General features: G+C 20.5%; 1 protein-coding gene across 1 annotated transcript in view; it reads left to right on the top strand.

The window, feature by feature from the left end:
• The window catches only part of LOC128955813 (uncharacterized), a 35804-nt gene extending 12546 nt beyond the window's left edge, over positions 1–23258 (top strand). Inside the window, exons 4-9 of the mRNA XM_054301489.1 lie at positions 16312–16677; positions 19382–19582; positions 19727–20680; positions 20761–22228; positions 22338–22630; positions 22767–23258. Of these exons, the coding sequence (XP_054157464.1) occupies positions 16312–16677; positions 19382–19582; positions 19727–20680; positions 20761–22228; positions 22338–22630; positions 22767–23257 (3773 nt within the window). The 3' untranslated portion in view covers position 23258. The remainder of the gene's footprint in view (positions 1–16311; positions 16678–19381; positions 19583–19726; positions 20681–20760; positions 22229–22337; positions 22631–22766) is intronic.
• Positions 23259–23572: the final 314 nt, after the last annotated feature.

Genomic DNA, 23572 nt, shown 5'->3' on the forward strand with positions numbered 1-23572 from the left:
TTTTCTTAATATTTATAATAAAAGATTTTTTTTAAATATCATTTAAAACATGAACTACTGTTTAAAATTTATATTAATTTATTAAAAAATCATCAGTCAAATGGTGGGTAGTTATCAAATAAAACATATACTATAATAATAATAATAATAATATAATGTATCTGTGGGTCAAAGTCATCGGTGGCTATTTAACAGTGATTTTCAATAGTGATAAAAGTTTTTATCTAATTTTGATGATTTCTAAATTCATTATAATTTTTTGTTTGTTTGTTGTATTTAATTTTCATGGCCAGTCTTATGTGGGCTTATTATTATTTGTTATTTTATTAAACATTATTTTAAGACACATGTTTTGTTTTTTAAATATTAACAAATAAAAAAAACTATTATAAAAACTAATATTATTGTGTCATTTAGGTAAACTTAAATATTTTTTTCTGGTGATAAATGTTGGTAAATATTTTCAATTAACCTTTTTTAATTTATAAATTATAGTTTTTTTCATCTAGATAACAGTATATATAGAAAAAATTACTTTCCTAATTTATTTAAAACCCTTTTAAACCTAATCTTCAAATTAATGTAAAACTTTTAATATGTATTTAGTATTTTTAAGAAAAAAATCATATACATTGTCTCAAAATTTGTGAGATTATATATATATTTTTTTATATTTTTATTTGAATATAAAGAATCAGTTCAAGGTATTTTAATGTAAAATAATACAGATTTGTAATATTAAAAAATAATTCAGAAAATATTATTTATTTTTTTAGCTATTTTTGTTAATTTTATAAATATAAATTATTTATATATGATATTATTTTTTTCTAATTACATGTAATGTATTATCAAATGAAAAAGTGTTTTTTTTATTTATATGTAAATAGTTATAATTGTTATATTTAAATATTTATTTGTGTTTTTTAACAATTATAAATATCATATAAAAAGTGAATTTATTATATTTACATTTMTCCAAATTTTAATATTATTATTTTGGTTTTGGTTTTATTGTTTATAATATAATATAAATAACAACAACATCTAGCATTGTATTTTTAACAATAAATAACTCATAAATCAATTTTATTTTCATATTTATAACAAATTTAATGTATTTTATGTGTGAAAATTAATTCATTTATTTTTCTTACAAAAATATAAATTCATATATAATATTACAGTTTTAACTATGATTTATTTGATCTCGATTTAGGATCTAATTTAAATAATAATAACTTTTGTTTACTAAATTATTTTGTTTATTTTTCAATATATATATATATATATATATATATAATGTATATACATTATATTTATGTTTGTATACAAAATATAAAACAACTAAAAATTTTTTTATTTATATTTTGTATATTTGTATATTTATTTTTTATGTCTAAGCGACATTGAAATAAAACTAATTAGCATATAAATTATTTAAAATAGACTATATACATTACTGTCTTTCTAATTATTTATTTATGGGTGAAATTTTAACACAAATTTTTAGTTTATTTTAGTATATTAACCTTAAACTTAATTCATATGTTATCAAATTAACTAAAATAAATTAATAATATTATGATTAGTATTGCTTAAAATTTATGTCATTTAATTAATTAAATGTTTGTAATCAGTTTGAATATATTAATACTTTATATATATATATATATATATATATAAGTAATTTATGTGTATATGATTGTGTGACAGTGTGTTATAAATTTTTATTTTAAGTCTAGACTATTTTGATGAGTACTAAATGTATTAAATTTAGATATTTTTTAGATACAAGAATCAATTAATTAAATTATTTTTTTTAAATAAGATAAAGTTTTTAAATTTAACAATTTTATAAAAGTCAAGTCAAGTATGATATTTTTTTCTCAATTAATTTCTCATCTATTAATTCATTAATGGCTTGATTGACCATAAAGTTAATTAATAGATAGTTACTAATACAATATATTTTATTTTTCTTATAAATATAAAATAAACTATTGTTATATTATTTGTTATTTATTTTGTTTATATAGAAAAAATTAATTGACTTTTATTTTCATTACAAGATTTTTATTATTTTTTATTTTTTTTATTATTTGTTAGTTTCGCTTTTCAAATATATTTTACCAGACAATAATCTAATACAGTATTGTACAATATTTTTACAAATTATTTTTTATATATATATATATATATATACAGTATATACTGTATACTATATGTACATATATTATTTAGTACCTTCAGATTTGTTTTTTTTAGTTCACCTGATATATAAACAACAGTATTGTATGTTATAATTTTTTTAATCAAAAATTTTTATTATTTTTTATTATTAATTTTGATGCAATAATTTTAATATTAAAATAATAAATAAAATAAAAAATAATAATAATAGTAATAATAATAATAAGCTAACTTTAATATTAAAATTACAAAATAGTATATATTTATAATGTATATACAGTTAATAATTTATATTGTAGTTTTCATAAACAATGATGATATATGTAAATTATATAATACAACAAAATTTTATATTAACATCAAACAATGATTTATAAATTTTACATTTTTAAACAATACATATTTTAAATGAAAAAAATTCAACTATATAATCAATAGTTTAAATAATATAAATAATTAGATTATACACTTGAAATATAAAATATTATAAAATTTTTGTCAACTTTAAAAACATTTTATAAAATCAATTTTTTTAAAACAAAACTTTGGACACATTGTTTGCCAGTTATAGATATATATAATTTGATGTCTTATTTTTTGATGTAATGCAATTGACAAACAATTAAATAATGACATATTAAATACATGCTTATTAGTGCATTTAACATTTTATATATCCTTATATTTTTATACATTAAGTTTTATTAAGATCTTTATATACTTATATAATAAACCTATCAAACAGAGCTATTAATAAATAATAAAAATGTCAATAAATTAGAGTAGATTTTTTGGTCAATCATTACAAATAAATAAAATTTGTATTTATAAATCTTAATAAATATAAGTACTGTATTATATTTATTTAAAAAAATATCAAACAATAGTATTTATTTAAAAAAATTAAAATTAAGTCTTTTAATTTTTTAATGATTAATGTTATAAACATTTTTAATCTATAATATTTTCTATATATAGATTTCGATATATAATCAATAGTAATATTAAGATTTTTTAACTATGTTAAGACAATAAATATTTATGTATTTAAATTTGTTTTATAAGCTAAATGATGAATAATAAAAATAAATAATAAAAATCTAATTTTTATTGTTATAATCAAAAGGTATTATTAAACTCTTTCTTTTTAAAAATTTGCAAAAAAATCAATGTCTCGTCTAATGACTATTTTAAATGTAAAATATATTTCTTTTATCTTTAATACTATTTAACATAAGTAGACATAAATTTAGAGACAAATAAAATAAAAAGATTTTAATTCAAAAAAAACATTTCAGAATTAATGATTGCTATAATAATAATAATAATAATAATAATAATAATAATGTATTTATTCATTTAAAGGGTTTATTATTATTATTATTATTTCTAATTTTATTATTTCTCATCTTTTATATGATATGTTGGTATAATTGTCTCGTCAAGTGTTGTTGTTATTATTATGCTGTGGTATAAGTGTTACAGCACTTGTACCTTCATATATATCAATGATCACTTTATACACCACTACCAGTGCTTCCAAAAACCTGTTCACCTACTTATTGGTTGCGAGAGAGAGAGAGAGAGAGAGAGAGAGAGAGAGAGAGAGAGAGAGAGAGAGAGAGAGAGAGAGAGAGATCTTATGTATAGACTTATTGGGAGAGAAGTGTATATAATTTTTCCTTTTCATCGCACCGTTATTTTTAATAGCACACACACACATACCACATACAGATACATGAGTTGGAGCACAAGTATATGATAGGTTTGATCCCGTTTTTCACAGTATACCCATTATACAGGCCGCACCGTTGTTCACATAAAAAAGTATATTCACTTTGTGTGTGTATGTTATTAAAGATTATAATAGTCTCTCAGACTATAATCGTGTGTATGTAATGTGTGTTTAGTGTATTAAAGTATTATACACTCCTTTTTTTGATGCCAATGAATAGTCAGAGACTCCGGTCACTAGTTATGTGAAAGGGTTGACTGATATATAGAGGAGGTAGAGATAGATAGAGACAATCGACAGTAAAGTTTCATTTTATATATCATTTTTAATATCAAGTATTCAGTAATGATATAAATGTTAAATCTTTTATCATTTCTCTCTCTCTCTCTCTCTCACACTCTCAACACTCACTCACTGGGACTATAAAAACCAACTGTCCGTTTGTAAGATTGCTGTTATTAGCAGTAGTAGTAGTAGTGTTTGGCATATTTTAAATTAAAATTAAGTTTAACTTTAATTTAATGTAAAAACTTTTTTGTTTGTTTGTTTATTTGTTTTTTTTGTTTGTGCATAATATTAAACTACTATTAATGTAGAATAAGTGTATCAAAACTATTAATAAAACCGTCTTTTTGTTAATTCAATAGTGTTTTGTTTTTGTAGTGTTTTTATTTTAATTGAATATAGTTGTGAAAATTTGCGACCACTTTCCCTACAATTTATACTTATGCTATGAATATATACATAATAATAATATATAAATATATATTTAAATTTTAATTGTATGTCTCATGAGATGATGATATAGTATATAAAAAATGTGTAGCAAATGAAGAGTCAGTTTGTCTTTTAAAATATTAAAACAATAATATATCTTTCAATTCCGTGTTTTGTGTGTATATGTTATATAAAAATATCATTTTTTTAATAATCATTTTATTGGTATCATTGCTTTATTAGATTACAAAAACAGTATTATTTATTATAATCTTTTGTCGTATCATTGAAACCAGTGTTTTGTTTTCATTTTCTTTTTTTAATAGAAAAAAATAATATAAAATAAACTTTTTAAAATATAATCATCAGTTTATGAAAAAGTATAATGTTTTCTGACCGGAACTAATAGTTTTCAGTGAAACTGATAATACAAAAACATTATTTTATTTTATTTTGTTGTTATTGTGAAAATTTTTTAATCAAATAATTATATGATTAGATAATCTGACAATAATAATGCTGTTTATAATGAATAATAGCAGTAAGAGATTACAATAACATAATAATAAAATTATAATAACTTTTAATAATAAAATTTAATAATAAATTATTATATATGTTAATAATAATAATAAGAAAAATATTTTATAAATTATAAAAAAATGTTTCTCAAAAGAGTCCGATTTAAAATGACATCAAATTTGTTCATCAATTTTAATAGACAAACATTTGTTAATCAAATAATAATAATATTCATTGGTTTGGGTAAGTGTTTTCTATTAGATGGATAAATCATATCCAAAATTATTTATTTATTTATTTATTTATATTGTTACAAATGATAATATGATTTTTGTTAGTATTGTTGGTTACAGTTATTAAGTTTATGTAAAATAAATATTTATTTATTAAATAATTTCCCACAACTTTAAGCATTACTTTGAATTTAGACCACAAAAATAATTAATTATATATATATTTATGAACAGTATTTGCTAAATAAGTAAAAGTTGTCAAACATACAAAAATTTGTTTTTTATTTTATTTGATTGGCAATAATAATATTAATATATTAATTTATATTTAAATATTGAATTTTAATTAGAAAACCACTAATAAAAAAGTTTATTTCTGTTTAAATTGAATTATCATAAAATATTTTATTCGTTAAATTAAAAATGTTTGATGTATTGATTTTTAACAAAAAAATCAATTTCCGACATTTGTTTGCATAATTAATGAAAAATATAAAATTGATATTTTTTGTTTTATTTATGCCAAACAATAAGTATTATATTTTTATAAATAAATATATATATACAGTATATATATATATATATCTAAATACACAATAAAAATTAATGTTGACTTCACTATTGTTTGTGTTAAGTCATACAAGTTTTTTATAATTATATATTTGCTATTATATTACTTTTATAATGTTTTTAGTTTCAAAATTAAATACTTAACCCCACATAGCCTTTCAAAAAAAATATTATTGTTATTTGTGAAATCTAGTATAATTAATGAAACAAAATTATTATTATTATTTTTATTAGTATTATTATAATACTATTGGAATAAAAATAATAATTAGTATAAACTATTTATTAGAAACTATATTTATTTTACATATAGAATATAAACATTTAATAACTTAATATTAAAAAAATAATTTTAATCATATTATAAAAAATAAAAAATTAATATAAAATTATATTTATTTAATAATATATTGTTTTAATTTATTAATATAACATATTTATTTATTTATAAATATATAAATAAAATGATTACTCATTAAACTTTAACACTAAAAATAAGTATTATTTGTCATTAACATAATTATATAATAATTATAAATAATTAACACCACTTTGACTATATATAAGCAAAAAAATATGTACAAAAATAGTAAATTATAAATTAAAAATGTTTTTAAAAAAATAATTTTACGTAAAATTTTATTACAAATGAAAAAACAAGTAAAAAATTGACACATTATATAAAAATTACAAACAATTCTTCATTCAAAAAAAAGTTTGGTTTAATTATAGTAATTTAATATATTAGTATAATTTATTTAAGACTACATTTAGACATATAATATAATTTAGTTATTTGTTTTTTTTGGTTATTGTCTTAATTGATTATAAATATGAACAGACAAACTATAATTTAAGCACACGATTAAACAAAATTTTAATTTACCCATTATTTATACGTTTATTTGTTTTTTGTTTAATAAAAAAACTAAAATCATTGTATGAATATACTGTTTATATATATATATATATATATATTTAGACATCTGTTTAATTATCATAAATTTATATTATTATTATTTTGATTAGAAATTAAAATTTTTAATTTGTTTTACAAAATATAAAATTACAAATTAAAAATAACTAACAATATATTTATGTTGAAACACATAAATCTTATATGTTTTGCTATTTATAGTTTATATTTCTCATCAATCATTTTTGAAAAATCATCATTGCACTTATTAATTGTATAACTTTTATTATAACTATATAAAACAATATAATAATAAAAAACAATAATTTTTTTATTATATTAATTCTAATTATAAAACAATAGCTATAAGTAAATAAATATATAATAATTGTTTTACAATTTTTTAATTTGTCGAAATAATACCTGTTTAAAAATAAAACAATATTTTAGTAATTGCTTTATTTTTTCTATTTATAAATAATAATTTATTTAATATAATAAATTTATTTAAATAATTAATCTTCTTTTATAAATTTTGTTTGAAACAAATGTTTTATAATATATATATTGAATTATATTGATTGACGAATTAATTATCCAAAAAAATATTTTTAATCAAAATTATTCAAACATTCACTAAAAATTTACTTTTTAATTAATTTTATTTTATTTTCAATGCAGCTATAAATACAGTATATATATATATATATATATATATATATATATATATATATATATATATATATATATATATATATATATATATATATATATGTTGCAAATATGTTTGATATATCGTATAAATATCACAAATTTTGGGGCAAATTTTTTTCATTTATATTAAATATTTTTGCAAATATTTTTCTTTGATTCAAGTTTTTCAAGTAGTTTTTTGTTTATAACTGTAGCGCATATCTAATTAAAATATAAGATTTTTATTTAGTTTTTACAATATTATTATTTTTCTGTTAATTTGAAATACATTAACAAAATCACTTCTAATGGACGCGAAATATAAATATATATAACATTAAAAAAATATTCACAACTAATAACAGCTAATTTTTTTTAAAAATAAATTTTTCAAATAAATGTAAACGCCGTACCCTTTTTGCAACTAATACTAAATATATTTTTGTAAATTAAAAAAATATATATAAATAAAGATAAAACTATAAGTCAATGAATTTATAATAAAAAAAGATTAGTTTAATACAATATTTATTTATATACATATAATATTTATTTTATTAAATAAATTGTAATTTTAATCACATTTTCATTAGGAAATAATATTTTAAAGTATTAACAAATTATAGTTTATAACTTATAAGTTTTAGCTAACAATTTAAGTACATATTTGTCAAAAATATTTTATACATTCAATTTGAAAGTTTTTTTCCAATATTAATATTTTACTTTAGTTTATGACTAAAATATTTTAAAAAATAAATTATTAAATCAACAAATATTAGATGATTTGTAATGACAATAAATTACAAGTTATTCAATTGATTTATTCAACAAAACTAATCTTATCATAAATTGATGCGAAAAAGTAAAAGTATTAATAAATTTATATATAGATTATAGAAAATAAATATAATAAATAATATGTTATACAAATAATAAACTTTTTTTTGGTTTGTTTATTATTTGTATTTATTACTTATATAAACATCAAATAATATTTTAAAACAATTTTCTAATTGATTTAATCCTAACTATTTAATTCATATAAGTATACAATATGTGACCGTAAAATTAATACAAATAATATAAGCAGCTTATGCTAAAATATTTTTATTGAATGCTTTATAAATCATAATTTATTAAAAAAATAAAAAAAATACAACAAAAAAATAACCCACTTGAATTATATATCAAAAATCTATGCTGTATATATATATATAATATATATAATTTATATCATATTTATTATATATATATATATATATGTATGATATGATTGATCCACAAAAAAAAACTTTTTATTATTTTAAATAACAACAACAATAATAATAATAATAATAATAATACAACTAATTTTTATATTTTTCGTCAAATAATGCTTGTATTTCATATAATTTTTTTATTCATGTTTTACATACCATACATATACACAGTGTATATAAATTTTTATATAATAAACATTATATACAGTATTGGGTCACTTATAACAACATGTAGTATAAGACGATTCATTTATTATTATTGGCTATTATTGCTTTATTATATATTTATATATTTTTTATTATAATAATACAATATACTACTAAAAAATGCAGTACAATATTTTCAACATATTATAACAAAAGATTATAAATAAAAAAAATTGATTTATATTACATATATATAATAAATAAACTTATCATTCAATCTATATTTTACAAATAAAACACATAAAATAAATAAAGTTTTTTTTCTCGAAAATTACCATATATTACAAGCAATAAAAAAATTAATGACTATTTGTTATGAAATTATTAAAATCAATTTTTGTTGTTAATTTGTATAATTGATATTTACATAACGTTTTGTTATTAAATATATCGTTTATTATGATAGCACTATTGTTATTTAATAATTGGATTTCTTAATATGTTTGTTTTGATTACTATATTATATTTATAATTTTGTTTATTAAATCAACAAAATAATACAATTAAATCAACAAATAATACAATTAAATCAACAAATAATGCAATTAAATCATCGTAAAAACATATGCATCTAAATAATAATAATAATACAAATAATTTTGTTTTGTCCCAAATTTCCGTTTTAATACTTTAAAAGCATATATTACTCTAGTTTTGAATTTTTACAGTCCATCACATGTTAATCGCTTTCAATTATACACGCGTTTCAGTTAATCCGTTGAAAACAATGAATTTAAAATAAAATTTAAAAATAATTTTATTGTTATTAGTATTTAAAATCATGGATACAATATTATTTCCAAAAAAATCAGTACATGTATTAAAATTTCCTCTCTCTCTCTCTCTCTCTCTCTCTCTCTCTTTCTCTCTATCCATCACTTTGCAACTATAAAACAAACTATAAAAGTTTTTATTGTTATAGATATATAAAATATACGTATATTTTAGTACATTACTTGATTGATATTTATTTTATTCATTAGTTTCACTCAATCTTATGTAATCTACAATAACTCTTTAATTATAGACAATAAAATTTATTTTTAAATAGCATTCTCTTAAACAATATATATTTAATATATAAATATAAAAATAAAAAACATCATTTTAGAAATTATTTTTTAAAAGAAAATTAAAATATCTAACTAAATGATTAGTTTTTATTAATTATTTATTAATAATTTAATAAAATATATAAATTTATTAGCAAAGGTGTGCTTAAATTAATCAAATGTGAGATTATTTATAAAAAAATTAAATATTTTATTAATAAATATTTTTAAATATTTGATTTTATTAATGTTTATATTTAATTATTTATTTATAACTTAGATAATATAAGATTTTTTGATAAATATATTATTTTTTATTTAATAAAATAAAAATTTAAGTTATAAAATATTTAATATCTAAAATATATATATAATGTTTCATATAATTAATGTAATCTTTTGTTAAATATTAAGAAAAAAGTATTTAGCTTTCAATGCAATTAAACACAAATGCATGGCTCTATTGAAACAAAAAAAATCATTTATTATATCAATAATAAATTAATCTTTTATAACGATTTTTATTTTTAATAATTTGAAACACACCTTTACATTACATATTTTTCAAATACACAAAATTATATTCATTTTAATAATTTATATAAAATATTATATAATAAAATAATAAATAAATGATAACTTTTGATTGATCTTTTTGATTTTATCGACCAATATATATAATTGCAATGATATATAAAAATATTTTAATATTTAAAAAAAAATCCTAATAAAATTTAAAATTAAAAGCAAAAGTTTAATCTTATAGTTGTTATTTGATAATTAATTAAATAAAATACTAAAAAAATAAAAAAGTAATAATGAAAAAAAATCCATATTCAGTTTGGGTGTATTCATATAATAAAAACATCAATATTTATATTGTTATTTACAATTGAAAGTTTTTATTTACTGTATTTATAAAAAAAATTATAAAGAAATTTATTTATTCAAAAAATTACATAAAATATTTTTTATACAATAAATGCTCTAAATATTTTCAGCTATTGTCGAATATAAATGTTTTTTTCCAAATTTATTATATAACTTAATTGTAAATTAAATGATTTCAAAATCTATAGTTTTTTTGTAAGTTTAACACATATTCTTATAGATTTTTTTATAATTAAAATTATATAAAAAATGTTTTTTCTTATAATTTATTACCTTTTTATGCTTTAAAATCTATGAATATAAATGACATTAAAAGCCATATAAAGACGATATTATGTCCAATGTTTTTATTTCAATGACAATATAATAATTATAAAATAATATACAGTATTCATAATTTTATTAACATAAATAAATATATACTTATTTTATTATTAATTTTTTTGTGAAAATTCCTGTACTTTTACAATATAAGTATTAATTATAATTACTTAATTGAAATTTACTTTCAATAAATGCTTATAAAACATTGCACAAAAAATATCATTTAACTATATTGAACAAAAAACAATTAGATAATAATATATTTATTAATTACAGTATAATTACAGTAATATTGCTAATTAATTTGTACGATCACTGATAGTTACTATAATTTTTTTACACACATATACAGTATATAATTTATATTATACTGTGTAATGTATTATTTTGAAGTGTTATAAAAATTATTTTGAAACCTAGATGAAGTTATACTTATTTTTATTAATTATTTTAAGAATAATATGTCAACTAAAAATAATAAATAATTTTTGTTGAATTAAAAAAACTAATTATCATAATATTTATTAAATATTTATATATATATATATAATAATAAATTAATATTATACTATATATATATATATATTAAAATATTTAATAAATATAACGTTTAAAAATATTACAATCCTAAACAACTGATGACCTAATATATTGAGTATTGGGTGTGCAATGATAACAATTATTATTTAATTTTTGTTTATTTACTGTTTAATTGGTTGATAAGAAATTTATAGTTACATTGTTTGGTCAACTATTTAATTTAAATATTTAAATTAACAAACAAAAAATAGATTGCTTAACATTTATGGTAATTACACACAATATATATATATATAACTATAAATATTTTGAGACAAATCAATATAACAATAATTGCTTTAAATTAAACATAGTGTGACTAACAAATGTTATTTCCACTAACGTTTTGAAATACAAAAAAACCATAAATAATTATTAATAATATTATAAAACATTTTAAGTATATTAAACTAAATAGCATTAAAAAAGATTAATAAATTATCAATTATTTTTTTAAAACTCATTATATTTGTTTAAATATATAACTCATCATCAATGAGATGATCAGGAAATTGTTTATTAAGTTTTCATTACATCAGTGGTGTGTAAATGACAGCAATTCAATAGTCATACAGATAATGAAATTTTTAAAATTATTATTTAGTGTATAATTATAGTGTAATATAAATATTAATAATATATATTAATCGGATGATAAATAAAATTAATTATCAAAATTGAGTGGCTCTTAGTTATACAAAAAACTCAATGAAGTCATTGTTGTTAAATAAAGTAATATATAATTAAAATCAAATTTTATTAAATTTAATGTATATAATTCATAATTCAATATGTATTGTATTATATTAAGGTAACTCAATTGAATCGCTATTTACATTGCATATAACACGCGAATAACTTAATCTATTAAAAATTATTTCCTCTTTTTTTAAATTTAATGAGAGCTCAAATATATAAATTTATTTTGATATTATGATAGCTTATTGTGAGTTATCTAAAATGACTTAAAGGCTTATAAATGTTTAATAATCATTTTTTCAATTAATTTTGTTATTTAGTTGTTTTAAATAATAATAATAAAAAAAGTTTAATCATTAACTCATTTGCTAAGACCTACCCCTAACAGAGTGCTCTTAATCCACGATTAAATAACAGTTTGCAAAATAATATTACAATATATTTCACATAAATTTTAGTGTGTTTTACATTTTTGAATTAATAATGAAATAAAGGGTAGTTCAATAATAATAAAAAAACAAACAAAATATATTATGTATATATATTTAAGATACATTTTGTTTATATCTTGGTTAGTTTAAAATTATTAAGATAAATTTATAATTTTGATACCAAATAAAATAAAGTTAAATTTAACTGAGTTATCATAGAATAAACAAAAAATTTATAAAGTATTAATGTATAAAAATAAAATACTTATTTAAAAGAAATATTGTATTAAAACTTTAGATAAAATTGTAATATCAATTAAAACATTTATATGATATTTGCAATTTTAGATAGATATGACATCTAAAAATAACTAATATTTAATAAAATTTTTATTATGAATAAGTTTTATATATATATTCAAATAATTTATTTATAAGTATTTGGCTAACAAAACCCATTAAATTAAAAATATCAGATAATTTAAACATTAAATCCAATAATAAGTTAACAATAAACCTATTTCTCCATTAAATCTATTAAATAATATTTTAAAATAATCTATTGAATGATAAATAAATTTATTTTATATATTTATAAACTGAATATTTATATAAAAATATATATATTTAAATTAATAAATACATAATCTTATTTAACATTATTATTAGTAGTATTGTTATTATAATAATAAATTTCACTTAGATCTGCCTAAGATATATCATTTTACTAAAAAAAACATTAAAATATATTATTTTAAGATTTGATTTTAAAATACGATTTCAAATCTCTAGTTTGCTTACATATGTATAACAATAATTTTATATATATATTATATTAGTATACTAAAAAAAAACAACAATATGAATATCAAATGTTATCATTATTATCAATGTTTTGTTTATTTTAAACAATAACTTACACTACAAACTCATTTATTTGTGGAAAAACAAACCTAACCCATAAAATTAAGAAAATATTATTTTTTTTGGTTTCGGTTTTATTAGTAGACCAACATAAATATGAAACAAATTTATAAAATAATTAAAAACAATTACAATAAATATTTATTAATATTACTTATTATATAGTTTTGAATTTATGCAATATATAGCTTACTAATTACATAAATTATATAAATTTTTATCATATATGTTAATTGTTAATTTAAAAAAAATAATTTAAACAAATATTATAAAATAATACATTTATTATATTTATTTAATAGAAATATTTTTTGATATAAACTTCAGTTATTTATTGATAAAACTGTTAGTAATTTTTTTAATTAAAAAAAATAAAAATAGCCATTGTATTTAATTTTTATGTACTAAAGATTTTTTTTGTCTAAGTTTATAAACTATACTAATATTGTTTTTACAGTAATTTAGTTACAAATTTTAATTGTTTTATTTAAATAACAAAATTTCTACCTTTAAACATTATTTTTTTAATTATTAAGGTTTCTCATTAGAAATGCATATAATGTAGAGTAAAAAAACTTAATAAATATATCACACATTTGCTAATTTTTTTTAAACAATTTGAATTTTAATTAATAAAAAAAATATAAATTTAATTAGTTTTGTATAATTATCACTCAGTTTATAAATACTACTTTTTTTGTTTTTTTAAAAACAATATTTTATTCTATAATTTAATTTAAAATTATAAATATGTTAAATAATTATTTTTAAAAAAATTACATAGAAGTTTATCAATTTATAAAGTAAATGTATACAGTAAATGTTTTTAGGAAATTTGCAATAAACATTTTATTTACACAACTACATTTTTTATATGGTATATTAAGTTATCATTAATTATGATATAATATATGTRTGTGTGTGTGTGTGTGTGTGTGTACGTGTATGTATATATATATATATGTGTGTGTGTGTGTGTGTGTGTGTGTGTGTGTGTGTACGTGTATGTATGTGTGTATATATGTATAGAAATATGTGTGTTTGTGTGTTTAATTATAAATTCAAATGATGTTAATGGCGCTAATATTTATTATGTGAATATATAATCAAAAAATATCTTTATTTAGATACCATTGATATAATCAGAAAAAGTTTTATTTATAATAATTATAATAATAGACAACAATAAAATACTTATCATTTATATGCCAGTCATAAAACTACTTAAATACTTTTTTTGAAATCTTTATTATGTATTTATTATAATATATWTTTTTTTGGCTTAAATAAAGATGTGTATTATTATTATTTAAATATCATATTAAATGATTTAAAATTAGCTCTCAAATTGTTTGTATGAAAGTGTTTTTTATTGCTATAATATACTATATATTTAAAATAAATTAGTTTTAAGTCTATTTGTATAGTAAACTGTAGTAAATTGTATTTTGTCTTTTGAATAATAGCACTAAAAAATATATTATTAAATCTTTTGATAATACAAATGCTTTTTTATGAGTTAATAAAGCTTATGGTATTTAAATCCAAAAGCTATACACAAAAAAAACAAAATAAAAGTTTTAATTTATGCTACAATTATATTATTTCCCTATTAGTTTGATAAGCATTTAACAATTATTTTTTGTTGTTATATTTGAGTTAAATAATATTGATTTTTGTTGTTCAATACATTTAATTAAATTTTTTTCTTACAAAAGCATTACAAATCTTTATACATTATTATGCTATTTTTATTATTTAAAAATAAAATAATAATTATTATTATAGGTTGTAATTTAGAAATAATTTATAGTTTATTATGTATTTAAACACAATTATTAAATAATCTATAATGAATATTAATATAATTATTATAATAATAAATATTATATAAATTTTATATTATTATTTTTGAAATTATTATCAAACATATAGTTTAAACAGTATGCTATGTAATTATTTTAACTTAAAAACTTTTGTTAATAAATATAAGCTAAAAATTTAAACTATCAGTTTTATTGAAAGTTTTAAAAGGCATAACTTATTTATTAAATATATATTTGAAATATTGCTGTTATTTATAAACAATTTTTTTATAATTGTTGACAACTTTTACTGTTATATTGAACTTTGCAAAAAAAGTATATAAATAATATAAATAGTTTAATCGCAAAATTAGTTCACTGTATATAATGTTATTATTATTTGCTACTACTATCTTATAACAGCAAAAAAATGTGTTAAAAATGTTGTATTTTTATTATAAATTATAGCTTTTTATTAATTTATTGTAATACATATATAAATAAAATATAAACTCATTTAATAAAATAAAATATTTCTATTTTTATTTATACAACCAGTTATAGCTGTCGGTGCTGTTAATGGTGCACATAATGCCACCACCGATGCCATCAATAATAACAGTAACAATAATAATGCTATTAATAGTCGAAATCAAGTCACGACTGCCATAGACGCCTTGGCTAACAATAGCATTGCCATTACAAACAATAGGAGTGTCCAATTCAAATGTCCGGAACAGTTTGGCTATTATGCCGATGACAAAGATTGCTCCAAATATTATGTATGCGTTTTCGGTGATGCCCTACACGAGACCTGTACGGGTGGTCTGTATTTTTCACACGACCTGCAAACATGTGACTGGCCTCGCAATGTCCAGTGCGCTCATAATCTGGTCAATGGTCGCACTCGGCTCAATAAATATGGTATGTTTTTTTAGTGTGTGTCACATAATTAAACCTAACCTAACTTGTAAAATACATATTATAGTGTTTTTATACATAGTATTATAATATATTATATATATCCAAACTTTATACAGTATAATATAATTACTAAATAAATTTTAATAATACAGTTTATGACACTTTCCGACTGTGTTTTTTTAATTAAAAAATTAAAATAATAGTTTATTTCTAAATTAAAAACTTTGTTATAGATTAAAAAACTTTACTTACGTGTTGTAAACTTGACCTCAATTTGTATGCCATTAATTTCTACAAATAAAATCATTTAATAGTCAAACTTTTGAAGAGAGAGAGAGAGAGAGAGAGAGAGAGAGAGAGAGAGAGAAAGATTGCATTTTATAATATACAATATATGTATAATACTAATGTATATAAAATGTTATCAAATTATGTTTAGAGATCACAATCTACTTTACTACTAAGCATTTAGTTAAATAATAATTTTCCCATAAAATAATAAATATTTCATAAGATCTTTTACTAATATACAGTATATTACAGTAATATATGAAATAGAAAAATATAAATCATTAATAAACTTCAGAAAAGTTTTTATGATTTTTTGCAAAGCGTATAAAAATAATACATTATTATACATATAATATACGAAAACGTTGTTATTTGAATTAATATTGATATTTATTGAGGTAAACCTTTTTTAAAATTTTATGAAAATATATTATTTGTTTAGTGATCGCTATTAGCTATAATTATATAACAATATATTTCGTAAATATCACAATATATTATATAATATAAATGTAAACTGTATTTTATAATCGTGTTTGAAAACAATGGATTTTATGCCAAACATTAAATAATGAGTTTTATTTATAAAAAGTTTATTTAATGTTTACATTGCTATATCATTGATCACTCAAATAATGTTTTTATTTATTTAAAAATATTTTATTGTGATATTCTCACAGATTTTGCAATATTTAGAAATACAATTATAGGGTAAATGTGTTTAATAATAATAATAATAATATTAACAATAATCATATAAACTTATGGGTTGATGTTATTAAAAAATATAAATTATTTAAATTTTTATTATGTGTTTTTAAGACATTAAAATTTTATAATAGATATAATTAATACAAATAATCAAATATAAAAAATATCATTTGGAAATCCTATGACAGAAAAAATAGTTTAATAATATAATTTTTTTTGTAGGATTTTTTTCTATGATTTAAAATTATATATTACAAACTATTGCAAAATTTAATAAATAATAGATAAACATTTTTAAAAAAAATAAAAATTATGAATACCGTATGATTTATGTAAGATAGGATAAAAATAAATCTTCAATAATACTATAATGTATTAACTTATTTAATATTTAACAATCTATAAATTAAATAATTTTTTTAAAAGCTATTTCCTAACTAATTTATATAATTATGGCGACATATATTTATAAATTCAAAATTTCAAAAGATTTAAATTTAAGTAATTTATATTTTAAATTTTTTGATTATCAAATAATATAAGATTATTAAATAAAATGTTTTTTTGTTTAATTTATAAATATCTAGTAATTAAATTAACAATTCAATAAAAGGTTTACACTTTAGTAAATAGTAAATATTTAAAACCTAAAATTTTTCTCAAATAATAATTTAAGTATTTATAAATAAAAAGTTAATTAAACATAAAAATCATAATTATTTTATTCTAAGAAATATTTGTACTAAACATATAAATTTATTATATAAAATATCAAAATATTTTTTTAAAAAAACATAACTATTGTACTGTTTATGTCAACATCGTATTGTTAGTTATGAAATAAACAAAAATATATATATATATAATAATAAGTATTTTCATTAACATCACAATAATGTCATCAAATAATCTGTGTGTCAACACATATGAAACAATAATTAGTCATAAAATATTTTTAGACAATAAATAGTGTTAAATTATTCAGAAAATAAAACTATTATTTACTATCACTACTACTACTAGTAGTATTAATAATTAGTTTTTTTTATATAAATAGCTTTTTAATTATTTGAAATATTTTAGGAATTCATTATAATTATCACAATTTAATGTCAAGTTTAAGGCAAATGTCTTTTAAATACGTCAGTAATGAAAATTATATACTACTTTAGTAATACAGTATATAATATATACAATGAAATTAGTAATTATTGTGAAAACTATAATTTATCACTTATTTTATTTGTTTTACTAATTAAAATAGACAATTATTTATGTTTCTTATATATATTATATTTTTATGCAAACTTAATACAATCTTAAAATAACTTTTAATCTGTTTTTATTTTATTTCATTTATAAAAAACTTTTAACGTTTGTTTTCATATCTGATAGAAAAAAAATAATTTTCTTTTTAAATTAAAATAATATTAATTTTATTTTTCTATTGTTTTTTATTACGTGTTTTTTTGCAAAATAATTTTTATGCAACAAAAATAACAACAAAATAATATCAAATATATATATTTATATTTAAAAAAAACATGAAAAACAGCTTTTAATGAGGATTTGGATCAAACATTTGATGAAGATATCGATAATAGACTAAATAATACTAGAAGTAGTAGTAATAATAATAATAACAATAGAAATATTGGAAATACAAACAATGATAATAATAATAGTAATAATGATAATATAGCCAATGATAGTGAAAATAATGAGAACAGGGATGAGGAGGAAGTGGAGACCAATGATGAGGACAACTATAATGATGAGGAAGCAGAAGAAGAAGGAGAACTTAATAGTAAAAGTGATGATAATATTAATGAAGACAATGCCGGTAATGCTGACGATGAAGATTACATAGTCTCAGACAATGGCATATATAACGATAGTTATAGTAATAATAATAATAATAATCTTAATACAAATAATAATAATAATGGTAGTTATCATTATTATTATTATAAAAATAACAACAATAACAACAATGATATGAATATTGATTTTAGTTATGATAACAATAATAATAATAATAATAAAGATTTTAATAGTGAAGAACAAAATCCAAACACTTTGAAACAAACAAATGACACCGAGTTTTATATCCGAGCTCTGGATATCAGAAGGCGATCAAAAAATAAGGCTAAAAATACCGGCGCTATTACTAATGGGATTAATGGGAACAGTGGTGGCGGCGGAGGCGGCACTGTTGTGGGTCGTAGTGCTGGTGGACTACGGGATGGTAGGTTAGCATTGGACAGTAATGCCGGAAAAATTGATGATATTCACGGCAACAAAGTTAATATGGACGCCGACCCCCAACAGCCCAGTTATGACGAATCTATATCTTCTATGGTTGATGAAAAAGGAGGCGTACATATGCACGACGGCCCGGGAGGTGTCTATGGCTTACCCGATCGCAATCATATACATAGTTATAGCGGTCAATTAGATTATAATGATAAGGATTCCGGGTTTATTGAAAAAATAGTGGCCGAAAAGCGACCAGTAGTCCGAGTGACACGAATCCGCAAACGTTTGAGACCTGAATCGGTGGCCACTGATCAGCAAACTATTGGCGGTAATGATGTCTATCGTATTAACAATAAGGAGCCAAACTTCGGTAGCTCTAAGTATAAAAACAAAAGTTTACGAAATCAATATATACCGGTACTTATGATGGATAAGGAGAGCGAAGAAAATACAAACGATGACAGCAGTCGTGAGGACAGTCGTGAAGAAAAGGTTAGACGGTATAGAAGTGGAGGTGATTATGACCGAAGTGACGACACAACACCAGTGCCACAACATTATCAAAATCAGAAACGTCAACAACAGCAGCATTTTAGAGAACAATCGTCTCGTATTAGACCTACCGATGCTATCGATTTGACCAGAGATGGCAATAATAATAGCAAAAAGATTGAAATTCGCGGATTTGTGGCCACACGTAACGAGGCCGGGGATATCATAGCCATGCCTTTAGTAAAAAATGGTAAGTTTTTTTAACTGTCRGTTGTGTTTAACTAAATGTATGTTTTTTATGGTGTATTTGTTTTCAACTTTATTTTATAGTGGATTCCGTGGCCAACAATAATCGCCGCAAAMGAGTTCGTGTTGTCCAACGAATGATTGCCCGAAAACACGAAGATATCGGCGATGAGCTGTCACTTGCGCTGACCGATGATTTGCTGAAGATTGTTGGCAGTCGAGGAATGCAGTCAAAGAACAGTCAAAATAGACAAACTCAGACACAACAACAACCATTGCCTAGAATTTTACTACCGGAGCAAAACCAGCCGTACATTTCATATTATGGTCCATCCATGTCATACCTACGAAAAGTACAGATATTGCCGCCAACAGGTCCGGTGCATACAGTCAAACCTAATATGGAACTGTTAGCTGTGTTTAGGCCTAATAAAGTACAGACAGGCAGCAGTAGTAGTAGTAGTATTAGCAGATCATCACCGTCTAGATCGAGGCCTAAACTAACTGAGTATGTATTGGTCAGGGATGACAATCACAATAATAATAATATAAACACTTTCGAGAAACGAGTATCTCTTCAGTATAATCAAAATGGTAACCAAAATAATAGGACATCCGTTAGAGTTAAGCCCAAACAGACATCAAAAAGAGTTAATAACACCAACAATAACAACAATAAGAAGAAGTCTAACAATGGAAGTAATAGTAGAAGACATAATCGGCCTAAAAATGATAGCAAAAACTTCAATACAAGAATCAATATCCGACCACAAAATGTCGAGACAACTACACAGCCATTTGTCGAGACACTAGTAATCAATCATAACGGAGCTAACAGTGGTTATCATTATAAGGATCAGTTACGTCAAGGACCAGATTCATCTGTTAGGTTTAATTTGGGTCACAATGGTAAACGATTGGGTGATGGTAGCTCTGATCGGACAGTTAATACAAATAGACATTCACCCGTATCGGTAGCTAAAACAACAACTGCTAGACCACAACGCGAACATTTAACTATTGCTACTAAACCACCTATCAATGGTTACGATTATTATGATTACATAGATCCCGGTGCCAACAATAGCGGTCTATATTATCATTCAACTGTTGATGAGTCGCTGATTCCTACGACTACAGTATCGGCACCGGTTGAACGCAAACGTACCAAACAAAACAAACAAAGTCGACCGAAAAAAGGATCGCCAGCATTAGCTTCCCGTCCGGCACCGGTATATCAAACACCTGAACTATTGTCACCGGCAGCAAAATGCACGCAATCCAAGTGTAAACTACCCGACTGTTTCTGCGGTGGCGCAGCCGTACCGTTAGGTATGTCTGCCACAGACATACCTCAGATGGTAATGATTACGTTTGATGATTCTGTTAATGATCTCAATTGGGAGATCTATGAGGAAGTATTCGGCGATCGATACAATCCAAACGGTTGTCCCATTTTAGGTACTTTCTATGCGTCGCACGAATGGACTGATTACGGACAGGTACAGACATTGTACTCCAGAGGACATGAAATGGCATCGCATTCAGTAACGTATGTCTTAGTTTGATAACAGATCCCTATTATTGGTACAGAGATTTCTTTATAAATAATTTTTTTAAAAATTTTTGTTTCGTTTATTTTCTTATATATATATATTTAGTCATAGTTTTGGCGAAAAGTTTTCGGTACAGAAATGGGGTAAAGAAATCAGTGGTCAGCGAGAGATCTTGCATATGTATGGTGGGGTCAATTTGGCTGATGTAAGGGGTATGCGCGCCCCCTTTCTACAGGGAGGCGGCAATAGACAGTTTGAAATGCTCTATGATCTTAACTTTACGTACGACTCAACAATGCCGGTGTTTGAAAACTCGCCCCCATTCTGGCCGTACACATTGGACTATGCCGTCAATCATGAGTGTATGATAGCTCCCTGTCCTACCAAATCGTTTCCGGGTATGTTATGATAACCTATCATCATATTTGATAACATAATAAGTTATCCTGAACTTTATGATTACATAGTGTATGCAATTGTGATTTGTAAATATAACTTAATTTTATGTTTGTTTTTTTATGTACTGGGGAACAGGTGTCTGGGAGGTTGGTATGGTTATGTGGCACGACCTAAAAGGTGGCCGGTGTTCAATGGCCGACGCTTGTTCCAACCCGAGCGACGAGGATGGCGTCCAAAAGATGTTAATGAAAAACTTTAACCGCCACTACCTGTCCAATCGGGCCCCGTTTGGTCTATACTATCACAGCGCTTGGTTTAATACACCGCATCATCGRAAAGGGTTTATGGCTTTCATCGACGAGTTGATCACTAAAAAGGATGTCTACTTTGTKACCAACTATCAGATGATTCAGTGGATTAGAAATCCGCAACCATTGTCCCGAATAGATAATTTCGACCCCTGGAAGTGTGACTTCGAGGACAGGGTTGGTCCATGTAATCATCCAACCGTTTGTAATGTCGGTTCAAAAAATGGGGCTCGTTTTTTGAAAACATGTCAGCCCTGTCCTAAATCTTATCCATGGGTTGGCAACACTGGCTATAAGCCGCTGAATGTAACACAATAGACRTGTGTGTGTGTTAATGATWAATAAATATTTTTAGATTGATTTTTTTCAGGTATAAATTATTGATATAAATTATAATAATTTTTTTAATACAGAAAAAAGTMTACTTATTATGAATCGACAAATCATAAAATATTAATTATAATGACTATTGATTCTCTGTATATGAAAAATGCTTAAAATATTATACAGTATTTTACAAAATATCAATTACTGTATAATTGATAATTAATTGTTAATTATAGTTTATGTATTTAAAATTTTATGAATTTTAGTTTTTAAAAAATACTGTATGCGATTTATAATAATTTTAAT

The sequence above is a fragment of the Oppia nitens genome, unplaced genomic scaffold (genome assembly GCF_028296485.1).
Source record: "Oppia nitens isolate AA-2021 unplaced genomic scaffold, nextdenovo-longstitch-racon4-pilon3 scaffold2_pilon_pilon_pilon, whole genome shotgun sequence".
NCBI classification, from domain to species: Eukaryota; Metazoa; Arthropoda; class Arachnida; order Sarcoptiformes; family Oppiidae; genus Oppia; species Oppia nitens.